Source organism: Malurus melanocephalus, unplaced genomic scaffold (genome assembly GCF_030028575.1).
Source record: "Malurus melanocephalus ecotype Western Australia unplaced genomic scaffold, MMel_1.1 scaffold_60, whole genome shotgun sequence".
In the NCBI taxonomy this organism is placed as follows: domain Eukaryota; kingdom Metazoa; phylum Chordata; class Aves; order Passeriformes; family Maluridae; genus Malurus; species Malurus melanocephalus.
Genome location: NW_026623292.1, coordinates 2,309,193 through 2,336,355, shown reverse-complemented (window position 1 = coordinate 2,336,355; position 27,163 = coordinate 2,309,193). Strand labels below are relative to the sequence as shown.

At 38.1% G+C, this 27,163-nt stretch overlaps 1 protein-coding gene across 2 annotated transcripts in view; it reads left to right on the top strand.

Moving 5' to 3' along the window:
• NELL2 (neural EGFL like 2) overlaps nucleotides 1-27,163 on the top strand; it is a 133,651-nt gene that overhangs the window by 34,840 nt on the left and 71,648 nt on the right. For both annotated transcript variants that reach the window (XM_057366158.1, XM_057366157.1), the window contains exons 9-12: nucleotides 518-620; nucleotides 20,865-20,956; nucleotides 23,716-23,818; nucleotides 26,831-26,959. In XM_057366158.1, the coding sequence (XP_057222141.1) occupies nucleotides 518-620; nucleotides 20,865-20,956; nucleotides 23,716-23,818; nucleotides 26,831-26,959 (427 nt within the window). The remainder of the gene's footprint in view (nucleotides 1-517; nucleotides 621-20,864; nucleotides 20,957-23,715; nucleotides 23,819-26,830; nucleotides 26,960-27,163) is intronic.

The window sequence follows — 27,163 nt, the reverse complement described above, 5'->3', positions numbered from 1 at the left end:
TTTCTGGAGGGATATTAATTTTGCTTTTAGTATTTTATGGTATCAAATCTGGCTGATAAATGTTTAAAATTCTTTGAATTTAGTGTTAAATGCATTACACATTTTTGCCTTGTATTTTTCTCACAGCTATATATTATTACCTTTTAGAAATGTATTATCTCTACCATAAAATCAGAAGGCAGAGTATTGTTCTGTGCAGTTGTTATTTCACAGTAATCTGTCATTTTTTTGCTGGTTGGCAGAATGTTTTGCCTCCAAATAGATTTGCCTTTAAAAAAAAAATTGATCATTATCATCTCAAAAAGCACRTCATTCATGTTAAGAGATTTAATATGTGACATTCTAAAGGTATGGTTTCTGTTCTTGCAGTTATTAAAAGACTCATGTTAAACTGTCTTTTTTGGATGTTGTTAAAAAGTTCATTGCATTTAAAAATAGATTTTGAAGTTCCTGTGTTTGAGAACATTTCTGCTGTTGCTAAATAAAACTACCAGCTAAGCACCTTTTATTCTCCTAGAACGGCACTGTGCAGTGCGAGGCTTTGATTTGCCCCCTCACTGACTGCCCACTTAACTCTGCCCTGGCCTATGTGGATGGCAAGTGCTGCAAGGAATGTCAATGTAAGTTTTACTCTTGTGCCTCCTGCTCATGAATACTTTGAAATCTTACAGAATATGAACTTTTCTGTAAATATGTCAGTGAACACACTGGTCATTAAATAATTGGGTTGAGGAATCAGGGAACTTAGTCTTCTCTGAAGTGTTCTGAGAAACTGATAACCAGAAGGTTTTAATATTTCAAGTGGGGATATTTTCTTTCATTTTTATTTAGGACAGATATCACCAAAATTTAAAAAGAAAAGAAACGTTGCTTATAAAGCCTTTTGCAGACTTCCGTTATCTGTGTTTTAGACTAAACTCCTAGAAATTCAAGAACAATTGCCTTTTGTTTGTTTTGACTGGTGTCTCCAGCACTTTTATCAAGAGAAGAGTGTACTACCAACCTCACGTCCTACAGCTTAAAATGGAAGTTCAGATTTATGATTCTTGTTCTGTAGTTAAGGGAAGGGGAAAGAAGAAACCAGCAAAACTCAGACACTTAGAAATGTTCTTTCACAAAAGGTCATAAAAAAATTAAAGGAAAAATGGAAAAAGATGATTTAATGCTGTCATTTACGATCTGATGCATGATTAACTTTTGGTTATGTGTCATTATGGTTTTGTTGCAAATAGGGCCAGAGAAGGGCAATTTCAGGTTAAACACTATCTAGATGGACTATATATARTATTTCAGGTTGATTATGTTTGTGTATTCCATATGTATGGTTAGTTATTTCAGGCTATGGTAGAATCCATTCTTTAAACTGAGCATGGGAAGCACACACTTTATTCTATATATGTCGAGATTTTTMTGTGTGGTTTCATCACTCTTCTGCTGTATAAAACTTCTTACAGAGTATAGAGAAACACATAAATGGYTAAAATGACATGTTATGAGATAAAATTCAGGAGGACATTTTGTACTCCATTGATCTACCTCCCACAGGAGTTTATTAATATTTAATTGTGTTAGAAGTTACACAAACCATCCGTTTTTATGAAACCTTATTAACTTACTCAAGTAGATTAATTCTAATTAAGAGGAAATAAGAATTCAAATACTTTTTTTTTTTAAACAGCTACACAGAATTTCCATGCATATTAGATGACTCAGGGAGCTGACAATTCAGGCATGTGAGATGTGTGGCATTCTATTTGAGGCTATTTGGATCTCTGACCATGTTGGCAGAATTTGAAAACCTGATTCTCTGCAGTATGTTTTTGTAATGTGCTGCCTTTGAATTGAGTTGGGAATTCTCCAATCAGATGTTAATGGGGAAGCACATCATATGACTTCTTCCAAAGCTGCTTTTATTGAGAGTCTTGAAAAAAGTCAAGAAATGAGAATAAACATATGGATACTGACACCTTGTCAGAGAGCACTGATACTTCTTTGAATTAAGATACAGTTCTGGTACAGCAGAAACATATCAGTTTACTCTGATATTTCATATTTGATATTCTTAATATTATCAAAGGATCTTAGGTTTCAGTGTTGCTAATTTGATGCCAGCACATAATTCAATTTATAACTAATGTGCACACATACTACTTTTTTGACAAGCTACCAGAAAAATAATTACATCAGAAAATATAAATAAAATTGCTTTAGAAATTTTTTTTTTATAAATTTCATCTAGGAAATTTAAAGTGACTTTTAAAATAAATCACACCATTTTTAAAGTGGCTAAATTCAGGGAATCAAAGGACAGAGAATGTAAACTGTAGTCCCATTGACAAGGTCGTTAAATTCCAGTGGAAGGGTGGAAGTTTGAGGCAATGGAGGCCTCAAGACTCTGGCTTGTTGTCCGGGTCAGTTTGGTGGAAATGCTAAGTTGTCTCTGCATTCATACARATGTGCCAGCTGTATTCTGTCTTGGTGTCTTCAGGGCAGGGCCTGAGCTGTCTGAAGTCAGTGTGCTTGGTGAGCTTGGTTCGTGCTGGAGGGGTCAAAGCTGAGTTTCTCCATTTGGACAGTTTCTGGGAATAACTTCATTGCTTTCAATGCTTAGAACAACAGCAAGGGATGCAGCTTCTGACCAGATAATATAGAGYGAACACAGATGGCTTATAATTGGGAAAACTGCTAATTAGGGTGTCTTGCTSAAGGAGCCACTATCCTTAGTTTTGGACAAGCAATCATAATTGCTGAGAAAAAAAGATGCCTGATAGACATCTTTTGCTGAACTTAGTATTTGTTTCAAGACAGAACATATATGGGTATTGATATTTCCTTCCTGGTATTTTTTTATCTCATACAAGATGATGGGTTGTTTCTGCCAGACTGTTGTTTGAGTAGAAGTGTCCCAGCAGTGAGAGCTGCTGGAGCCTTGTGGCTGTGTCTTACTCCCCCAGGGCTGAGTGCTTTCCTCCTCACTTCTTCCTTTCTCCTGCTGATGTTAAAACAAAGCCACCAAAAATCAAAAGAGTGAGATCGGATTTAATGACAGCTGGCAAAGAATTTAGAGTACAGCACTTCAAGATTTTTCAGCGACCAGCACTGGGTTTCCGACTTTTTTTGTTTTATTTTGTTTTGGTTTTTTTTTTGTTTGTTTTACCCCTAAGTAATTGAGGATGGAGTCATTCTGCATGGCTTTAGGTATGTAGAATTCGGGAMTACAAACTGAAGTGGCTCCACTTATAGTAGCAAATAAGAGGGAAGGCACAGTCCTGTGGCACTTATGGCTCATATGGCTAAACTCCCTTCCCCTTTTCCACCCCCAGCAGATTATCTGCATCCAGATGGTTGACTGGGAATGGCCTCTGATCAGGGCTGTGCCCCCAGCTTGTGTCTGGCACTGCTTCAGAGCATCTTGGCTGGCACAGACTGACATGGTGCCATGACGTGTGCTAACATTGAACTGCAGGGAGAGTTACACGCTGTAACCAAGCATTTTCAAACCTGCTGTCATTTGCTGTCWCATTTTTCCTGCTGTATTTCAATTATTACTTGTGGACATCACTARTTAGGCTCTCTTGATAACCAGCTGAAGAGAATGGCACCTCCAGCAGGCACTTGGTGCTGAGAGGGSCTGGAAGGTGTTAGTTGCTTTCTGGAAGTGGACATGTACTGCTGTGGGTTGTATACAGAACCCAGGTGATTAGATCACATAGTGAAGTCTTAGCTTAAGTTGTGAGACTATCTTACATCAGTTACTGTGATGCACATCAGGTATGTAAGACAGAAATGTAAAATGCTGAATTAAATGTAAAATGCTGAATTTTCAAGCCTGGCTCTGGCATTAAACTGTTATGCTAAGAGACTTTCCCACACTGCCAAATCCTAGGAATTAAATTTTAGCCCAGTCCAGCATTTACATTTTGGACAGTGAAGCTTTGTATGTCTTGTTCGATGACATTTTCAGCACGTTGGAAGTTTAAGCACAACTGACTCTTCATGTTTTTCTTAGGTGTATAGTTCAGGGAAGAACACTTAGTAAGGAATGGTTTAGATTTTTTTTTTTAAACCAATATTGCTTTGACTTTGGTTCTTTTTGTGAGCCAAGGGAAAAAAGCCACAAAACAAACAAAAAACGAAACCCTGACCTTCTCTGCTGACTCTGTACCTTTGTTTGAGGACAAAGACAACTTGTACTGTTTTGTCTAGTGTGAAGGTCGATGCTGGTAGCATGAGGAATGGCAATGCATGCAAATGATCCCTGTGTTTTCTATGMGCTATAATGGGCTGAAAGAAGCAGCAATCTTCCAGGGCAGATGAATGGGCCAGTGTCTTATGTTTCTTATGTCTGTGGGATATATGTTTCAGCTGTAGACAATGTAAAACTCAGTGCAGCTGCCATAACATGCACCTTAATTCAATGGGAGCTTCCTGTGGAGAACAGTTTGGACCTGGAAGGCAGAGACTACTTTTTTCTATGCTCAGTGCAATTTTAAACCATTCTGAGAAGGTGTGAAAGTTCATTAATTTTTTTTTTTTTTATCTGCAGAGATAAATGCTGTTCGTGATCATAGGCACCAATACAAATTGTGGAGAGATTAAGSTCCCCTTCAGACCCTATAAATATTGCTTTAGACCATGGACTTGGCTTAAGAAGTACAAGGACAAGTTCATTTATTTTAAGTGAATTATGGAAGGACTGCCAATGTCTTAGCAGCTGAGACAATTGGTGCTTGGTCAGCAGATCTTGTTATGGTAATATTTTTATTAGCCAGTTTATTAACACTAAGGCATCACTTCCAAAAGCTATATGAATTCTTTTTTAAATTGAACTAATGCATTTTTAACAAACTAGCTGATTTTTGTTTTTATAAGACTAGAAGTGATATTTGTGCCAGTATCTGGTGCAGTAATAATTCTCATCACCAAAGACTGATCTCCAGGAAGAAATTGGTCTCTTCTCATCACTTTCATCCTCACAGTGACACTGCAGATACTCATTGACTGAATTGCAAATTATTTCAGTCCATCCCAAAATGAGGTTAAAACCTGAGTCATTATGCTCAAATCTGCAGGCTGTGATTTTTTTTCTATCTACCTGTTGTTTGGGTTTGTTGGATTTTTTTTAGTATTTTTTGACAGGGTATTTGTTTGGTTTCTGGTACATTGAAGCCAAATCGACTCTAACACAAGTAGTTTAAACGACTGTGAGAAGTGTAGGGTTGTGTTGTATCAGCTCACAGTTCTGGTGCTAGCAGGCATGGAGAGAGAGTATGTAAAGGGGTTATATAAATTGGGAAGAWTTTTTTAACAAAAACATTAAAACACAAATATGGACATTGTAGCTCTTAATAAAATGCATGGGTTTCTGAAGCAGTGATGTGTCTAGCTATCTTGCAGAAACTTTTAATTTTTTGATAGCAATTAAAGGGATTTGCCTCTTGCTCTTCATAATACGYGGATCTTTGTGTCCCAAAGCTAAACACTCTTCTGCAAGCTCTAGCACTTATAGCCTACTGACACAGAGAGAAGGAGCTGTGAAAGCCCATCTGCYTCTCCTTTGCAGCAGCAGCTGACTATCAGCAAGAGTGCAAAATTTTTATCTAGAAACTTAAAGAATATTGATTACACCTACTGTGAAATTCATAATTTATCCAGGTGGTTTGAAGCATTGCAGACTTAAGCCTGTGCTGTTTACCAGATTCCATCTTTTTAGAAAATTGCCACTTTTTATTTTCTGGGCTTTCATCCACTTGCCTTTGGTGACTTCCATCCGTAGCAAGGTGGGATGCCAGACCCTGCCTTGTTCAGCCAAGCGCTGGAGAAGCTTCTGCATTCAGTGTGGCGCAGAGAAGAGGCTGCAGCTTGGAGAAGTGATTAAATGACAGGATTAGTCACTGACTGAACAGGTCATCTCATCCTTGCAGTAAATCTGRAGGGAAATGGAAGAGCATCTCCAGCAGCCTGGCTGGAACATGGTGTGAGTCTGAGGGCTGTAGGCACCCAGCAGGCTCAGGGTGTCAGAGCAGGCATCAGTACTGGAGGGAAGAAGAGGTAGTTTTTTGCAGTAAAACAATGATTTCTCATTTATCATAGTGGTGTGGGGTTTGTTTTTTTTTGTTTGGGTTTTTTTGTTTTGTTTTGTTTTGTTTTGTTTTTTTTAATGTGCACTTTAGAACTTAAAAGAGAAGCAACATTCTGGTTAATAAAAAAATAGTTGCTTTTTAATTTTAAATATTTATATGGGACTTTTTAAAGAACAGAAGTGCAAATAGAGCATGAATTTCATTATATTGAGGGTTTTTTTTTTAATATTAAAATCAGATAAATTGTCCCACTTCAGAATAGTACTAAAATGTATCTTGAATACAGCCAGCACTGGATTGTTTCCTAGAGTTGTGTTAATTGCTACAGCCTCCTGTAGTCAGCATGCAGAACTTCTGAATGTTATTTGGCAGAATAGTGTCCACTGAGCCTCTACTTTCTGAATTTTCTGTGCTGAAATGATTCACATCAACCTTATTTTTCAGGCTTTTGAATGACATATAATGGTAGTACCACATTGAAATGACAGATAAAAAGCATTATATACCCAGTTGTACTACTGAGATGAATTACATTGTACTTTACTGACTGTTTAAACYATTCTATTACTTCTTATGACTTCAAAAGTTAGCCAGTATTCATATTCATTTAGAAATAAGACACAACTAATTTTCTAATTAAATACTTTTACAAGTGGAAAAAAATGTCCTTGAACTCGTGCAGSTCAATAAAATCAGTGGAGATATTTTAGATTTACAAAGCTACAATAGAAAAGCACATGTCATTTGTGAATCCAACACAAATGGATTCTCCTACAATGTCAGAGCCTCACAGAAGGGTTGAGGTTGGGAGGGACGACTCAGGAAGGGTCTCCAACTCTCCTGCTCAAACMGGGCCACCTCGAGCAGGCTGCCCAGGACTGTGGCCAGATGGCTGTTGAGTGTCTGTGCAGATTGAGACTCCACAACCTCCCTGGGCAGTCTGTGCCAGTGYTCGGTCACCCTCACAGTAACAAAGTATTTTCTTGTGTGCAAATGGATTTTTATGTGCTCTAATTTGTGCCCATTGTCTCTTGTGCTGTTGCTGGGCATCACTGAGAACAGCTTGTCTTTCTCTTCTTCATTCCCTTCCATCAGGAGTTTGCACACTTTGGGAAGATCTCAGAGCTTCAGTTCTCTGGGATGTGTCATGTCTCAGGAAGCTGAGACACTCTAAGAATGTTTTGGGGCCTCTCCTGTGCTGAACTCAAAGACAGTWGAAGACAATGGAAGGAATCCCTTGGCTTTGGTAGGGAGGGCCAGTCTAACCCTTGACCCAAGGTGCTCAGTCTCTGCCATATTTTCTGTTGTAAAGCCATAGAAATTTTMAAACTGTTCTCCTACCATAGCACTATTTGGTTGATATCTGTTACACAGCCAATGCCAGAATTATTAGGGGATTTTTGCTGCCAAGCATGTAGTCTCGGGCGGCCTTTGTTCTTTGTAAGCTGGGCTGTTTTCCTTATCAGAAGGAAAACAGGAATCTTTTCACTTGAAATTCACTTGCAATTCCCCTCTGAGCAGGGAATGCATTCCCTATATGTCTGTTCTCTATAAATTAAAATACAGCTTACAGTATTTTGACTTCTCAGAATATTTTGATCCTGTGTTTCCTTTCTTCTTTCTTCATGTCCTTTGGATTTCATTGTTCCTTGTTAGTAAAGGAGGACTGGGGGAGTCACTGCCTGTGCCTGTCTCAGACTTTTCATGCCTCAAAGTGTGGCTYCCTCCTAGGTGAGTGGCTTTTTAGCTATTCTGGATCCCATGCACTATGGAACTCCACTAGAAGACTCCAGATCTGGAGGCAATGTATCAGTGTATGAGGAGCACTCCAGTTAATGGTAAAATCATCTCGTTTTAGTCTTACTGTGTGCCTGAGGAATGAATACTAAAATAAAGTATGCTTAAGAAAATCCTTATTCATTAAAATACATTACACTGGATATGCAGCAATCTTTGCTAAAGAAGAAATTGGAAACATAATATTGGTAATTTTATTGGTAGAGATTTAAAAATATTTTTTTACATGGAGAAATTTGCTGTAGGCCATGCTCTGCACTCCTTATAACCTATTTTGTTGAGGTTGTGTGGGAAAAGAGCTGATCTTTTCCACTCCTTTTTCATTATATTCTTACCAGGGAGTTCATAAAATATAAAATACCTGCAGCATATTATTATTTTAGTTTATTTTCAGTGCAAATAAAACATTAACATATGCTAGATGGGAACATATTTGTTATCAGACAGCTGGGAGTGAACAGATTGRCAATGTTCCAGTTTCTAGTAAGTTGGTACCCTAGCTTTAATAATTGATTTCACCAGAATTTGCTTAGTCAGGTAGCTGTGAAATAATAATTGAAAAATTCTGGTTCTATTTATAATTACAGAAATCATCTAAGATATGTGAGCATTCACATGCCTGTGTGTTGATTTCAATATGTTTGTTCTCACCAGTGAATGAGTTCATGTCACTCTATATATGCACCTTTGGACTGGGGGGTTGGTTTTGTTTGTTTGGGGGTTTGTGGTGGGGTCTTTTGTTGCTTTGTTTTTCTTGGGTGATTTTTTTTTTGCCTTTGCGGGTAGGTTTTTGTTGGTTTGGGGTTTTGGTGGGGGAAGTTTGTGGTTTTTTTGGTTTTTTTTTGGTCCCATAACCAGAAGCGTATTGTAAAATCAGCAACTGATGTTCTGGTTTTTGCCTGGAGCTTTTATTCTGTAGATCTGGGAAATGCCTATAGTATGAGTAGCAAACACCTTCAATGGGCATGTGTTCTGAAAAAAAATGAGAAGTTTGCCTTAGCTGAAAACCCCACAACTCCAGGTTTTGGGCAAGGTCACAGAAAAGTAACATGCTGGAGGCAGAAAGTACTGGTGAAGCTGGATAGAGTAAAATATAAAAACTCAGCCAACAAACCAAATGAGATTCTTGGCCTGTACAGTTGTGCAAAGATCAGTTTGCACCTGACATGCTCTTATTCAGGACATGATTGCCAYGTTGACAAGGAGTGTCTGGGTGGAAAGCTGGCTGAGGGGAGACACTGGTAGGAGGTATAGGAGCATGAAAAAAGGCATACACAAAGTTTTTTGACAGTGCCTATGTCTGTAAAATTAAAAAATTGAAAGATTGTGAAGGCTAAAACTCAATAAATAAGTTATTGGAAGAAAACCCACCACAAAACTGTCAATAATGTGATCTTATTTCCCCTGGAAGGGATCGTGAAATATGAATGAAGTTGATTCAGTGAGATTAATATAAAATGATGTCTACTGTTATCCTTTATTTGTCTTTTTGTGAAGACAATGATTTAAACCAGTGGCTTTCATTATTTTGGACTGCAGAAGTTTGACWTTTTTCCAGTGGAAACATGTAGTGAATTAAACCATCTACTGCCTGGTTTACTTTTCTTAACCTGAGATACCTGAGGTGTGATGCATACACCTCCAGGCTGTTATTGATCACTGTTTCTACATCTGTCAGCTCATAAAATATATTTGGCTTCAAGTAATGGTCACTTAGTCCCATGTGAAACGCAACTTTAAAACGAAAATYTTGGCAGATGTGATGTATCAGACCTTTATCCTGCTTTCCTTATCTGTTGCCTTCAAAAAGCATCATTGCAGTCCTCCTTATTTGAAGAGTTTCTGCAATTTGCTTGTGTCATTGTACCAGTCACAGGAATATGTCTGTGGTGTTTCTGTATCACTGTTCTGCCTCCTTGCCAATATAGAGAATTTTTACTAATTTTTGCATTTTGGGTTTTTTTTTGGTTTGGTACCAGTTTCCACTAAGAAGAAAGCCCTTTTTATTAATTTGGGAGGGCTGTTGATCAGCCTAAGCCTTTCTTGACAGGATAGCTGCCTAGTTTATTTTCTCCTTCTACATGCTGAAATTATTTGTATAAGTTTCTGATTCTAAATAATTAAAATTCTTGTCCTCACCTTTTGCTTAAAATTATTTTCAAGTATAATTTTAGTTGTTTTTCCAGATTTTTTTTTTTTGTAATTGGTGACATTTGGTTAAAATCCCTTAACAATACTTGACACCTAGAGTTTTTTTTCTCTAACAGATGAATAAAATTTGAAGATATTATTAAGTTGGCTTTTTTCTGATGTCCAGTCTTTGTGTGTGTATACATATATATATAGTAGTGTTAGAATGGTATTACAGTGACATTATTGTTTGATGTAATAAATTGGGACAGAAAATACCTGCTTTCGGTTTTGAGACTTTTTCCCCCATCCTGAAATCAAAGCAAGTAAATATGCTTGATTCATCTGGAAAATAGGCACATATCTATTTTTCCTAGTGAGTGAGCAATTTGAATACTTTGAAGGTAGGGAAGATGAGCAGGCATGCTTCTCTCTATATTGTTATTACTTTGACAAAGACATGTAAATTCAGGTAATATTTCCTTAAGATGTCTCTTTAGGTTATATTCATATTTACTAAAGTTCAATATTTCTCTCTAGGCAAATTTTACAGACTTGTAAAAGGGAGGTTTGTCTGTAGATGCTTTCATCATGCTTTCTCTAGAAACCTTGTAGATTCTCAAGGCAGCTAAATGAGAAATCAGATCTGAGTATAGTGTAGAAGAGATAATGATCTTGCATATGCTTGTTGGGAATTTCTCAGACAGGCTTCTTAATAACTTTAGCATATGTCTTCAGAATCCTTAAATGCTGTCCATTGTCCTCTGTGACTCTGTATGGACAGAGCTGGTAGCACAGTGGAAGCACCTAACCACACGTTTTTCATTTTACTAATTTTGAAGTATTCTGTGGTGAATTGCTGTGAAGAAACATGGGAATACATGAACACATTTTAAAACTAGAAAATTAAAATAGGCATAAAAATTAATAAAGGATTATCTTCCAGTAGTCACTGGTTCCATCAGTGCTGGTCACTTTTTAAACACCCTTTCTTAAGAGCACAGGAACAGGCAATTCCAAAATGTTGGAAGTCAGGCAGAGGAGGCAGATGGTCAGCTGGCTGAAAAGGGATCTTCATTTGGAGCTAAGGAAAAAAAGGAAGGTGTGTGCCCAGTGGAAGCAAGGTCAGGAGACATGGGATGAACACAGATGTTGCCCGCCACTGGAGAGAGAAAATTCCTGCAGCCAAAGCTCAGCTGGAGTTGAATACAGCTCCATATAGATAAATACACCTAATTGTTCACACCTTGTGTGAACTCTGTCTAATGTCTAGAAAGGTCCTCCTAGGGACAATAGGAATATTAACAAATATGATTTATTTAAAATAATCAGCAACTGTAAGACTATCTTTYGTTGAAGTATCTCCCAAACAAAAAAAGGAGTAATCACATTAACAGCTGCTATGAACTCCAGCTTATTGTTTTTCCATGATGGGTCAGAGTGGAACAGATGCATTTGGGAGAAATTAGCTRTGACATAGAAGAACCTGTGAACATCTGCTCCAGCTACTTTTAAATTTTTAATTATTTCAAATCATGAACTGACTTTAGGCATGAAGTATTGTATTGTTTGGGACTGCATAATGTATAAYAGTAACTTCTAGGAGCCTTGAGAAATGGCATGTTAGATGTACATAGGTTTCTATTTAAAATTATCTTTTGAAAATTTCTAGAACTATTGGTAATACCTGATTTTTTAGTGTTAGTTTTTTGTTAAATGTTATTTGATAATGAATGCTGGCAGTGTGTATATAACAAATTTGGAAAGCCAATTTTGCATAATTGATTTTAATCAACGTTTCTAAAAATGTGTTTACACTGCTGTCTGTGTTTAAAATCTTTTGCTGAACTAATGCTAAGGACTTAGGTTAAGAATGTTAAATACAGTTCTCTGGAGTGTTTGTGATTATACCAACTAATCCTGTCATTCTGGCTGAAGGGAGGGRTGGAAGGATTGGCAGATTACTTATGTGGGAACAGAATTGGATAGAAGGAGAGTTGGGAGCATGAAACCCTGTCAGTTGCTGTGCAGAGYTAGGTGCAGATTGTTTGAAAGAGCCAAGATCTAACACAGCAATAGATGTGGTGCTCCACTCCTGTGAATGTCTGAGCACATTAGACTGGCCTGCRGCAAGGAGGCAAATGTGAGTATTGCTGTAACAGCCAGCTTAACCAGGGCTGCTGTTTGTAGGGGAAGTGAAAGCACTTGGATCCGAGAGGGAAATAAATGCAGTGAGATAGATGCCAGGTCACAGGATGCTGTGCCTTTGCGAGGCAGATGTGTGTAGCAGAGTCACAGTGCAGAATTTCTAGCTAAAACATTTGTGGAAACTGTTCTAGGCCAAGAAGAGTCTGATTGAGAATAGAATCATCCCTGATAGTGGCTTGTATATCCATGTAGTCTGTGGGTACTTAAATAATATGGTAAGCTGTTAATCAAAAACTCCCATGACTGTTGGAAGTCCGAAATGCTCTGTTTAACAAGTAGAATATGGTCCATTGCCCTAAAGCCTAAGTTTTGCATGTCTGTCAGTAGAACTGTTTTGGCTGCTCTATTTAACCAAGCTAAAGTTGCAATGTGGTAAATTTTTGAAGCAGAAGCTGTGTGGAACTATTGTGACTTGGGAGCRTGGAAACATCAGTCCCAAGTTCTTTTCACCCTGAGAAGTACCAGTTTTACTATAYTGTGTCGAAGCTTGTAGTTTTGTAGTTTGCATAGGATTTTTTTTAATGCTGTCAAATGAAACTGTCAAAATCTGTGAAAATKCTGCTGCTCAGATGCACTTGCCTTTTACTGAACATGCTCACATGCCTTGTGTCCACAAAGCTGCAGAAAGCCACCATCTCGTTAGTCATATGGATCTTTTAAAATGAAGCCTAATTGGTGCACTCTCTTTTTTCATGGCAGATCTGGGTAAAATATCCTAATGAATAAAGCACATTATTTCCCCTCTGCCCCCTGTTTGAAGTCTCTGTGGAGCAGAGTAACAGTAACACCCTGAAAGTGCAGCTGCAGGAAGCGTTGAGTGTCTTCCCGTGGTGGTCCATGGATGGCCTTAACTTATGGCAATGGAGAGCACAACCTTCTTTTTATGTAGTAAATTAATGCTAATTGGTGATATCTGTTTAGCTCTCTTTAGATTTCAAAATACTGACTCAAAAGTCTGTGAGTCTTTTGCAGTTTTTCATTAATTTTATAGTTTTTCAATACTCAGTCCTAGTCAGTTCATTTAATTTCATCTTGCATATGGATCCCAGTGACCTGAGGCATTTTGATGGGTGTATGGGTGAGTTTAAGCATGTCTTGAAGTATGAGGTGTTCTAAGGAGGTGTCTAATTTTCCAAACTCTGATATTTTTCTCCTAACAAAGTTTTCATAAAAATAGCTTTTACAACAAGCCCAGCAGTCCAGCTGAGAGAAGGTGGAACGAAGTACAATTTCTCTGTCATTAGTAACTGTCAGCATTTGATAAAATATTTATTTGCACCTTCACTAAATACAGCTATGTCATCGCTGTGGCGGGTAGCTGACATGAGGAATGTATCMGATAATGTCTAATCCCACCTTTATGGGGATTAAGCAGGCATGCAAATATTGCATCGGAGTTCTCAGTTTGTCAGACTGTGCTTTTTATAAACCTTTAATATAATTGCAATACAGTTGTCAATTAATATTAATTAACTTGGTATTTGATTTTATTGTTTGACATCTTTCACTGCTGTGAAAGTTATTTGAGTATTGGATGGTCAATGTAATTAATTTGTCATAAAATGGAGGGGCATTTTGATCACATTAGTCATGCCCAAGTTTTCAAAATCTTGTKTTTATAGTCCGAAATGCTCTGTTTAACAAGTAGAATATGGTCCATTGCCCTAAAGCCTAAGTTTTGCATGTCTGTCAGTAGAACTGTTTTGGCTGCTCTATTTAACCAAGCTAAAGTTGCAATGTGGTAGCAGTAACCATTTGTAAGAGAAGCTGACATCAAACACATTGTCCAGATTGGATCTTTGCATACCCAGAGACAGCTCTCTTTGTGAAATTGGTGTCTATTGGCTTTGATTGGCTGCAACCTCTTTCTTAGATTCCTGTCTGGCAGTCTGCTCTATGAGTTTTACTCCTCTGTTAGGTCTATTTGCCTCAGCTGAGCTGCTATTAATGGAGTTTTTAGTCACATTTTCATGTGATCTTTCAGTGGTCAGATTGCTCTYAATCTTTAAGGATGCCTCAAGGAGCCCACATTCCAGGGTTTAGATGAATTCTGTAGAAGACCTCTCAACAACACACAGGATAGATGAATTATGTAATTTCCTGGTAGAAGTTGACGGAAATATAGGAAACATGAGAGGTAGGGGAAGAAATTTATGATTTCAGATTAACTTCTTGCCTATGTGACTAAACAGCCTGTTTGTGTTCTTGGAGGTGTCTCATACTGTAGATGCTCTTAAGTGATTCTAAGAGTAATGTAGAAAAATGACTTTGTATTTTAAGTGTAATGGAAACATTCAGCTTTTCCAGGTAATGAGAAATAAGACACAAATAGTACCTGGTTCCTTGTCATGATAAAATGTCAAATAAATTTTCATTTTTCAGCTGAGGAAGCAGAAGTAGATATATGCAGCTTTTTGGCAGTGATTGACTGGAAAAATTTGCAATATATTTTTCAGCTYGAAATTTGGAATAATTTTGAATTGTTGAGGGAGATGGCATGAAATGAAGTAAGTCTGCAGCCTCACTGACTGCAGTAACAGAGGAGTTTGTGCTTTCCAGAAAATAAGCAAAGAAGAAATAATGCCCAAATCCCTGCAATGATAAATGAGAAAGGGTTGAGAGCAATGCAGAGTAATGGTGTGGCTGTCAAGAGAAAGAAGTTCAGGGAAGGTGACTATTATCTCTGTGTGTACTGCTAAGGATAAAGCCACACTCTGTTTTTGCGCTATGGAAGYTTGCAAAGCAGGATTAATGGGACTTACACAATGCCTAAGCCTTCATCTCTGAACAGTGGAAAATGTAATCGAAGAGATTCCAAGGAGGAGGCTGGAAAATTAAGTGAATGAAACATGTTTGGTTTTGGTTTTTTTTTTGTGTGTGATAATTTTGGGTGCGTTTCCTCCCTGCCAACCAACCAATCAACCTAAGTCAACAAAGAATGAAGCAACATCGACTAAATGACCAGATTTAAATTGTCCATTCATAATTACTGACAAATTCCACAAAAATGCTAGTCCCATCTGYCACTCATTGCAGTTGTAAATACAAGAAATTAAAGTGGTTTGAGGAGTTCATCAATGTGCTAAACTTTCTGCTTTCCCTTGTTGATAAGTCTGAATCCAAACCAGCTTAGATACCAGGGGGAAGTGTACATGCATTCCTCAGGGGAAGGTATACACAATCTAGACAGTGAATGATAAATATAGAAATGAGAAAATGTGCTACTTGACATCCTGAGAACTCAATGAACGGAAGGCATGGATTCGCTGGGTCATGGATTTTGCAAGGACATTTTAAATAATGCAAAAGGAAAGTGTCATTTGGAGGCCAGTGGGAAGAAGAAAGGATTGTGGAAGAGAAAGAATGGTTTGACAAACAGTTGACAACTCACTGAGCTCACACAAGAGCAAGTGGGCTCCTGAAAGATTCCATTGGCTGGAAGAACATGGAGAAGACTCCATGTCATCACAGTGTGTTAAATAATACTAAAGAATAATTGCATAATTACTACATCTGCATAAATATAAACAGACCTTGCTTCTAAGTTTTTAGATCATGTACACTGTGCTTAGCAGTGTAATAGTTGATCACTTTCTGTATACAGATAGATCAAGAGTAGTCAAACTTCTAAGCTGGTTTTGTAGAYTTCCTGTTTCATCTTTTATAAACCTGCGCTTTGAATGATATATATTATTTTAGGTACTGGGGGACTGTGGAAATTTGATGGCAAGAGGAAATGGTTGATGTAATTCAGCTGTAGATGAAATCCTACATAGGCAATAACTATCAAGATCTGGAACAACTAATCATCAGGTAATGCTGATGACTGGGACTCAGTCTATTGAATGAAAGGACTTAGATGAAAAATAATATGCTTCCCCAGAGAGATACCAATCACAAACTAATCAAACTATCCTGGCAAGCATCTAGCCAAGCAGAAATTAAATCTTTGCTGGCCCTTTCCAATTATGCAGTACTAGTCCAGATGTTCACATTGCTGAAACAACTTTATTTCTGAAGGAAAATAAAGACGGGGAACACCAGCATCATGGGATGTTTACTGGCTGTGACAGCTGCTGTCAGGAGGCAGGAGGAACATTCTGTTCCACACTGCCTGGGATGTGGGTGCCAGGATGGAAGTGGTGCAGAAAAAGGTAGATTTGTCTTTCTAGAAGTCTTTTGTTACCATCCAGTTTAAATACARAAGAGCAAAAAAAGCTAAACCTCTGTGAATAAAATGGATGAAACACAGAGATGTTCGAAACATAACCAAAAAACTCAATTGAAACAAAATGAGATTAGATGTTGGTGCCAAAAAAACAGATTTTTTTTTTTCTTTTTAAATAGTGAAAGAGGCAAAGAGAAAGAAAGAGAAAAGAAAGAAATAGAAAAAGAGTCATGGGGGGTGAGGGACAGGGAGAGAGAGACTGTGCCTTTGTGAGTGTATTCTTTTCCCTCAGCCCAGACCTGATTTACTGTATTTTCACTATCAATGGACAGTCCAGGGCCTCAGTTGGGGCCTGTTCAGGGTGGTTTTCTCTGCAGCTTTTCTACATTTTTCCTATAATAGGCAAAAGTCCTTCATTAAGTTGTTTAAGTCATAAACTATAACCTTTCAGTCTCTGACAACTTTCCATGTGTGCTTAATACTCACCTAATCAGACAATCTTAAAGTTTTTAAAAGCCTCCAGGYAGCTTGATGCAAATCTGCCCTTTATTGTTTGTCATGATGCCTCTTCAGTGGGCAATGGAAGAGGAGAGAGTGGGAAGGCACTTGTGGCACAAAAGGCATTTGTGGCAGCATTGGGAGAAGAAAAGACATTGTGCACTGACAGACTTACACCATCGCTAAACTCASTGGTGTCTGTCATGTTAAATTAACATGGAGCCAGTGGTACTGGTATGGATGAAGCCCCTGCATGTTTTTTACATGGTTGAGAAGAGAAAAAACAAGTGAGAGTGCTCCCAAGTAGAGCTTCAGAGCATATCTTAGTTCTTGCTGCTTTTTAATGGAAGGGTCTGCCCAAATATGATGGAATCCTCCATGTTTTAGAGAAAACTGGTAGGAAAGAATTATCAGGTAGCACTGATTTGATGATTTTAAGAAGAAATACCCCTTTTGAATGTTTTCAGTGAGAGCAGCATAAGAAGACATACTCAAGCTTGTGCTTAGATTATTTAGCTTAACAGGTTTTCAATTTAATTTCAATTACGTTTTATTTAATCGGGCATTTTATTGTTTGTTGGGTTTTCTCTCTTCTCAAACATAATTTGGTCACTTTGTATAGACAGATCCCTTATGCCTGGAGACTTTATAACCTTGCTGACAAGGACTGGATTGTTGATTTAGGGGCGTTTACTGGATGATATATTTCTTTCTGAGCTGCATGATGGCCAAATGCTGTGTTTGTGTAGGTGAGCATGTGAGCACTGCTTGAAATTTCTGGCACCCACACAAGCAAATGTCTTGAAATATGAACTCTGCTGCTATGTTCTAATGTTTGAGAAACAATCTTTGGGTGCAGGAAGATACATGGGAAAGGGTCATCTGGGCAGAGCCATCTCTCACAGACCCAAAATTTCTAAGTTTTTCTTGTTTCCAAGACTTTATGGAGAAGAGCTGATTTTCTTAGTGAAAGCAAGTGTTTGTGATGCTACATCACTCCATTAGAATGGTTTCATATGTGAAGACTTCCARATGCTTCCAAAAAATAACTTTATGATATCACAGTAGGCTGGATGTGTTCTTTTGATGGTTTTTCTATGTATGTTATTTTTATACTTCTTTGAAGAATCAGATTTATTGCCATTAAAAAGTAGAATTAATTCAGTGGACTATGCTTTGAGGTAGTTTGTTGTTTTGCTTTATTATTTTTTAAGATGCCTGGGTAGTCTCACTCAAACATTGAGAGTATTTTGGCTTCAGGAGCATATTTTCTTCTAAGATAGAGTGACAGTGATTTTGATGTCTTTTGCCTTTTCTGTGAACAGTCATAGTCTGACTGTTGGGAATATGCGGATGTGTTAAATTAACAGATCATTGCCATTGTCTGATCCTCAGGCATTGCTGTTCTGTATTTTTTCCTGTCACATGTAGTTCTTAGAAACTTGAAATGTATTAGGCAAGAGAAAGGGCTTAATATTTGAATATTTCAGTTTAGTGTCATGAACTGTAATGCATAGGAGGTGTTATGTATGACTGAATGATTGTCTTGTCTTGTCTTGCCTGGATTCAAGATCTGCTAGTCCCTGGTAAAGATTTATATCGATTTTTTCTTATACTTCCTTCTAGAAGAGCTTGTTTGGGGGAGAGGAAAGAGACACAGTATTGAGCTTTTTTGACTTTGTGATTCACACACTGTGTGTAATGGGTTGACCCTGGCTGGACTCCAGCACCTCCCAAAGCTGCTCTCTCACTTCCCTCCACATCTGTACAGGGGAGAGGAAATGTAATGAAGGGTTAGTGAGTTGAGATAAGGACCAGGAGGGATGACTCCCCARATACCATCACGGTCACTCTTCCACAGGGTGCAGTTCTTCAAAGACGGGCTGCTCCAGTGTGGGCCCCTYTCTCCATGGGCCTCCCACAGCATCACAGCCTCCTCTCAGGCATCCATCTGCTGTGCTGTGGGTTTCCTCCACAGGCTGCAGGTGGATCTCTGCTCCCATGAACCGCCATGGACTGCAAGGGCACAGCTGCCTCACCATGGTCTGCACCACGGGCTGCACGGGAATCTCAGCTTCGGTTTCTGGAGCACCTCCTCCCCCTCCTTCTTCACTAACCCTGGTGTCTGCAGAGTTGTTCTTTATCCATGTTCTCACTCTATTCTTTGGCCGCAATTATAGCTGTGCAATAATATTTTGTTTTTCTTCTTCATAAATATGTTATGCCAGAGGCATTACCACCATTTCTAATTTGCCCAGCCTTGGCCAGCAACGTGTCCATCTTTGGAACTGCCAGGGATTGGCACTGCTGGACATGGGGGAAGCATCTGGCAGCTTCTCACAGAAGCCACCCCTGTAGCACCCCCRCTACCAGAGCTTGGCCATGCAAACACAATGCACCTTTCTATGTGTATTGTACAAACTTCCTCGTTCTGTTGGCCCTAAGGCTCTCATCTGTGGCTCTTTGCTTTACTTTAAGTCTGACTGCAAATTCTGCTGTACGTGGGATTGATAGCGTAACAACCTGCTGTGATATTAATCCTTGAAAGTGCTTTGAAGGCTTATATCACACAAGATACTTTGTATTTTATAAGATATTATAATTCATAATTTTGAATTTCAAAGAAACCTTTTTGTTGCTATAGCCATCACTTCTTTTTCAACATCCATTCCAAAACTTTACGTTTTACATGCTGAAAAAATAATAAGGAAGGGCTGCAAGTTAAAAAGAATAGTAAAGTAAAAATGAAAATTACAGGAGTAGTGATAATTAATGTAGGTCATTCAAAGAAAAAAAAGCCCAAAATAATAAAAGTACTTTTAGATACTTTGTACTTGTAGAATTTTAAAATTGTCTACAAATTGTCATCTATTTAAACAGAATAGATAAATCACCCTGTGAAAGTATWGTTTGGCATCTCCAAAACAATGATTAGCAAATTAGACCTCTAACATGTAATCTAGAACTTGAATGTTGTAACCCACTCCTGTTAGTTCACGATTATGCTTATTTGATGAGCGTTGACTGTGTCCTAAGCAACAGAGACAGACATCTGATTTTCTGTACCTAGCAGTTACATTACTCAGCCTTTATACTTTGCATAATGTAATTGCAGTAATGGACCCATTTAAAAAAAAAAAAAACAAGACAGTCTGCCGAGAAGATGTTTTATGTAAGTCTTAAATACTGAATAGGAACTTCAATGAGCAATCCAGTTACCCATGTGTGAATATGCTGCTGTAGAACCTGGTGCWACCGGGTGCAGGAATGGCGCCCGGCCATGGTATAACAAACACCAATCCTAGTGATATAAGCCTGTCATTTGTTCATTGAATGGAGATTTGATTCTGTTTTTGTTGGGAGATTAAAAAATAAGACAGCCATGGAAAGTCTGTTTCTGTACAATAAAATTCATATACTTTATTATACCTCAGCAGTAATGATAAAGAACTGGGGTAATCAAGATACAAATCCATAGAGTTTAAATAATGATGTGGGGTGATGAAACATCAAAGGATTGTGATAACAAATGAACATGTGGCTTCAGTGATCACCCTTCATCATGTGACATTCCTTTTCAAGAAACCAATTAAGTATTAATRCCCCTGGCGTTGCTCTCACAGCTCCATTTTCCTGGGCACCCCTGAGCTGCATTGCAGGCAGTCACTTTCCTTGATGTGACCTGAGACATGTCTCTCCTGTTGTCTCAGTAGCTGTCTGTACTCCATAGTGCTTCAACATCCTTCACCTTCCTACTTAGGTGTGCTGTTCTGGRTTCTTTGTGGGGGGTTTTTCTCCTCTAATTTTCTTTTGTTATTATATTCAAGGGTCCTGTAGATGGGTTTAGAATATTCTTGGAGCTGAGTCAGTCTTTTTATTTTGAAATGAAGTTATCCTTAAGAAAATGTATCAGTTCTACAAGCAGAGTGCCAACCCATTTGTACAAAATCATTGTGTTGTTTTGTTTTTTTCCTCTGAAGCGGTGTGTGTATTTGAAGGCAGAACCTACTTTGAAGGACAAAGAGAGACTGTGTATTCAAGCTCAGGGGACTGTGTTCTGTTTGAGTGCAAGGTAAGAACATGCTTGATGGAATAAATATTCTTGCATGTTAGAAATATCAAAGTCTCACTGAAAGAAAATTTTGAAATACTGACAGGTATACCTTAAGAAGTGACAGAAGAGGCATCTAATAGGCCCTGTGTTTATTTTGTCTTACCGAGTTCCACATCAAATTTTTGCAAATAAATTTACTTTGCATAGCTAYAAGCTTTGATGATGCAACTTGACAATCAAGTAGCATTCTTTCTTCCCTAGGTATTGTGGCCATCATCAGTAGTAAAACAGCAGCAGACTACCTTRCACTACTATCTACAGTGTTATTGTTCAAAATTATGTGCTCAGATGTAGAGATATAAGAATGTGATGGGGGTGTAGTTTGGAATCCAGGATCATTCTTAGAGGAGAAGCTAGAAAAAAAAGAAGAAAAAGAGCTGGTACACCAGGTATCTGATATTTCTAGTGATGAAAATGGGGCAGGGTTGAGGTTTTTATTTGTAAACAGAACATACCTGATGCAGAATCAGTCTTGCCCAGCTGCATGAACAGAGCTTCTCTTCAGGGCATAAATATACTTTAAATATACCCCCAGGACAGCTGTGGGTTGAGAAATACACAAACCACTGCAGTGAGTGGTGTGTTGTAGGGTAGGGATGGGGAGAAGTCCTGTCAGGTTAGAGAGCTGCATGATGTGGGGTGGAGTTGAAAACCYGAACGCACATTTCAGAGCAGAGAAAAAGAGGCGAGCAACTCCTCTCGCTGTGCAGCTGTCCATCAGACCAGTTTCTGGAAATCTCAAATATTTTCATTCAGTTGTTAAAAAGCATGTTTTACAAAGAACTGGAAACTCTTGTCTAACTGCTGTTGATTTTAATCTTTATGAGCTCCTTGCAGTAGGTGCTTTGAAACCCTTTTGAGAATGGCAAGGAAAAGCTGACCAGAAATAATTTTGGATTCAGCTGTAGACTTTTTAGAACTGTGAGCTCATATTTTCAAYATGACACCCAGAACCTGAATTCTGTGATTAGTCAATGGATATAATTAACAACCATCAAAAGTTATATGTCGTTGCCTTGTGTTCCTCGCAGCTGGCAACTGTGATACTGTGTGGAAAAAAAAAAAAAAAAGCCTCTGTTGGCTGGGCTAGCCTGTGTTTTGTTGATTAAAATGTTTTCTGGTAGGCTGCCTCACTGTCTTGGTAGAAATTGTAAGCAGCAACTTTGGCTGATTGAAATGTTATTTTTTCAAGGACTGAAGTACACACAGGTTCTGCTGAACAGCCTTGTGAATCATAATTCAGAGCAGAAAATCCATATACTGTAAACTTCATTGGTCTTTTAGGAATTCATAGATGGGCATTATTTTGCTACTACCAGAGTTCTCATAAAAGGATATAATGAATGACTTCAGGTCAAGAGATATTAATAGGAATGGCACAAGTACTGATTTCATGCTTGAAGGCTTATAATGATGTTATCAAGGCAATGTATGGAGTTTTTTCTTTTTGTCTAGATGTAATTAAAAGCATCATATTTTGCTTTTATTGGCTGCTGCAGTTGTGCATGCTATAGACGTGCACTTTACTGTTTGACTACTACAAATAAGTGAGTGAAAAATTATCTTCCAAATAAGAATTTATAAAAGAATTAAATGAAATTCTGACTACCCTAAATGATGTTACTTCTATCAAAGGTTAATTTATATTATGGGATTGCTGAGATTTGTTTGTTTGGTGTACAGCACATCTGTAGTTGGTTTGCTTTAGTGTATTATCAGATTGGGGTTGGTTTCTCTGTCAAAATTGTTTAAGGTAAAGTTTGAACAGTAATTTTGATATTGACCTTTGTGTTCATGCTCATCTTTGTATTTTATGCTTAAAGAGGATTTAAAATTAAATGCTAGACCCATAATAATAATAGTGCACATATGCATACAGTGGCATATGCATTATTTTAGGTGCTATTCTTGCATGCAGAAATTCAGGGTTCTGAGTTCACTGAGGTTTTGTTTTAACCAGATTGCTTATTTTAAGGCAGATGTCTCTGAGGAACATGCTGTTGTTTGCCTTGTTTTCTTTCTTTGCCATATCATGACTAGAGAACCGCCAGGCACATTTTTTATGGCCCAAGGGAGTCTAAAGGTGGCACATCTGCATTAGCCAGATTGCTAAGGCCAGCATTTTGTGTGGTCTTACTGCAGTGATTCCATGTGACCTGCCCTAAGTGCCTGAAAATACTTAGATACCGTTTTGGGGTGTTGTACACTTCCAGATGCCTGATCCAAACTCAACTGAAATACCCTCCCTTTCCTAACAGGAACTCAGTACCCAATTCCTTCAGTGCTACTGCCACAGTAGTGAGATCAGAGATACTCAAGTTTGATTTTCCTTGCAGGATAAATAACARGCTTCTTTAGAGTATTCATTATGAGGACCCTTGACTCTGGAATCTGCTGCCTCAGTTTTTAAGAAATAATTATATCTGTTTCAGGCATAATGCTAAGACAAACTTCTGAGGCAAATCACTTGACAGCTAAGATTAGAAAAGAATGGGAATTGTTGCCACAATTTTGCTCATTTGAAAAGGTTTGAATATAGGGGAGWTCCTGATGCTTTTTTTTGTGCTATGTTGTTCTCTTAATATGGTCTTTGAAGGCACCTGGAGTTTGGCTTGGGCACTTCTTTTGTTAGTACATTCTAATGCTTAACTCCACTAAAGCGATAATTTTCTTTGTTTCCTATCTCACAGTATTAATTAATTACCTCAATTTAACAGGACCACAAAATGCAGCGTATTCCGAAAGACAGCTGTGCAGCTTTGAACTGCCCAGAATCTCAACAGATTCCTTTATCCCACAGTTGCTGCAAGATCTGTAGAGGTAAGGTAATAGCAGGATACGTATAAGCTCAGTGTATTTTTCCATTCTTATGGATTACAAATACACTTTTTTATCCTGATAATTTTGAATAGGACATTCCCGGGCATGATGATTACTGTAGATCTTGGGAAGCTGAATGGGTGACAGCTGCACTGTGATGTCTGTAAATTGTTTGTAAAATGTTTAGTAGTGTGAATTCTGTGTAACATGTTTTATTCCAGCCAAAAATGGGTGAAAAGCCTAAGAAATCAAATACATAATTAGTGATTTTCTACCTTTCACCCACTCCAGTGTCCAAATTAAACAGATTGGAGAAATATCCATATTTGCCAGCATMTTTTTGAGGTGTTTTGAGATATCTCTTTCAGAGAACAGTTTGTGCTATGCTGTTGTCCAAATGCTGGGATAAYTTGTTTTCCTCTCTGGGGTTATAGTGTGCATCTCTAAGCAGAAGCTTTGGGGAATACTTTTATATGCTGTGCACTGCTGTGTGCTGCAGCCAGTCTGATTTTTACCAAGGGTGAGCTGTAGGAAGTGCTCTGTGTCCTCCGCCCACCCTTTGGTTTGGACTAACACCAGAACCTTCAAAGTTGTGACCAATTGCATCTTCTTTAGCTAAATAAGATAAATTGACACCTGGCATGAAGGAAGGTGTTAGACTCCTGGACTGATTTTAGGCATACTTCAGTGAAGAGTGCAGCTATAGCTGTTTCTGTTACACAGGGCAAACATGAAGGACATGATTAATAACATTAAGCATAGGGATAGGAAAGTAGAAGAAAAGAACTTAAGAGAAGATAGGTCTTCAAGTTTGTCACAGTCAAAAAGGATTTTTTAATGATAATTTTCTATAAAATCTGCAGTAGCTTAGAGAAAAGGATTCTGTGGTTTTTTGTGCCTGGTATAGCTAGAAAATTTTAATATATGTTAGTTGAGTGCTTGCTGAATATTTTCAATTCTCCCTGAACTGTGCTAGCTTGGCWTCCCATGAGGTGAGGAGCTTATTCTTTAAACAAGAAGCTGCTSTAGGCTGTTATTCAGTAGCAGGTATTTTGTTTATTAATACAGCTGCTGTATAAGTGTTGAGAATCTTAATAATAACARTAAATCAGTATTAAAGCCCCCATCCTTTCTGGATTACATGTATCTTCTTAGTTAATGTCAAAATCTGATAGAATCCAATACAGGCCAGGAAATCCASAATTAAGACTGCTGCTTTTTCATGAACTCAGGATTCAATGAGGAGAGCAACAAAAAGGCAAAGAGCAGATGTCATCATGGCCAGAGCTTGTTCTTGGCACACACTGTAATTACTTCTGCTGTAGTCAAGTATTGGAGACCTCTAAYGCATTAAAAGTGTATTTTGCTCCTTTATACCCTGTGTTAGATACCAGCACTACGTGTGCCATAGGTGTGGTGAATGATAATATTTAGGTAACATTACCTAAGCATATCTCTAGGTCAGAGAGACAGCCCACAGCAGGAGGAAAAAAGCTTTAGCCTCTCRTACCACAAAAGGTCTGTGATGTTTCTATCATGGTCATGTCACTGGGTCTCTGTACTAAAACATTTTGCCTTTATGGGATCTTCTGCTTACTTGTCTTCTTTTGCTTCATGCCTGCTGTTTCTCACTGCTCCTGAGCTGTCCAAGCACAAAAGATTTCTTTGACCTGACCTCCAAGCATCTCTGCTGCCACTGTCCTGCTTGGGGTGCTTGTTTGGCCAAACTTCTGTGAGGTTAGGGTTAGAAGCTCTTTCACAGCAAAATATGAAGCAGAAACCAGGTGGAATGATAAAAATAATAATCTTTACTGYTAAAAAATACTTGATTGCTATTTTGCAAGAGGCTTGTATTGCAGCCTGATGTCACCTTGCATTCTGGAGCTGTTGCTTTTRCACCAGTCTGGGTCCCCTGAGCCTGACCCACATTTCCCAAGGTCTTCTGTGGTTTTGAGAGAAGAAAGTAATTATTGGAAAACAGTACTGCTGCTTGATCAATTAACGCTTCAGTGAAAGAAGGAAACTTGAAACARATTAAATTAATGAGAAAACAGGGAAGGAGAGAAGCTCGACACCTTTGTATACAGATCTGGAAACTGTGGAAGCTTCAAGTCAATTTCTAGAACCAGCTTGATTTTTCAGCATAATAAAGGATGATTTAATGTTGTTCAACAGCATAGCATCATTGAGTTTAATGAGAGCAAACAGAAGAAATTTAAAAAGAAACCTACTGRGTTGAAAGGTTCAGTCTAAATTTTCCAGCCTGGAAAAAGACCTTGTAATCTTAGAAATTTGTAATTAAGGTGCAGTGAAAAATGGCCACACCCAGGAAAAATAAAAAAAAAATTAAAAAATAGGAAAATAGGAAATAGGGACAGCTAAAAGGGGAGATTTTAAAAATAAAATTCTCTGTAATGGAAAGAAGGATGCCATAAGGGAAGAAGGATGCCATAAGGGAAGAGTTTTCAGTCAGTGGAGGGAGGGAAGAGATAAGGAGAGAGTAAAGCAAAGCAAGTCAATGTTAATCAAATACTTTTGATTAACTGCAGAAGGATTTTATAAATACTCCTGGGGACAAAAAGGGCTAAGAAAAAAAAGCAATATCACTAGTAAACAAGATGCTGAGTGTCTAAGCTATTAAGCTCTTTTATAAATGTGCAAACAAACAAAAAAAGAAAATGACAAGAAATATATAATTAAGACATGTCCTGTCAAAGTAATTAACAGTGACAAGGAGACAGTAAGGGGATTTAAGCAAGCCTTCTATCCAGCTGCTTCAGATCAGTGCTATAACCTGAAATTGAATTGAAGACCTAGAGACAGTCTGTTCTGGTGGCCTTTACTACTCCTTTCATCCATTTCATGCTTGGTACAATTTATTTTCCTGTATCTCACAGTCAATAGAAGGGTATTCTTTGACCTAACTGAGAAAAAGATAGGACTGTCTTTGACAGCTACGTTTTATAATCCCTGGGTTCTTCTTAACCCTCAATCATGCTTGTTTCTGTACAGGCCATGACTTTTGCACTGAAGGCCACAACTGCATGGAGCATTCTGTCTGCCGAAACCTAGAGGACAGAGCWGTGTGTAGCTGCCGAGACGGCTTCCGAGCCCTTCGAGAGGACAAYGCCTACTGTGAAGGTAAAGCCTTGCACACATGCTCAGCACTGCTGTATAAATTACTGTGGGGTGAATGTATTGATTCATAAGTTGTCAAAGGAATAGACATATTCAATGCAATGAATTTGATGTGCAGCATGTTGATCAACTAAAAARAACCTCTCCAATTAAGTTCTTTTAAAAAAAAAATCTGTTTGGCATGGAGGTGACCAGTTAATGTGAGGT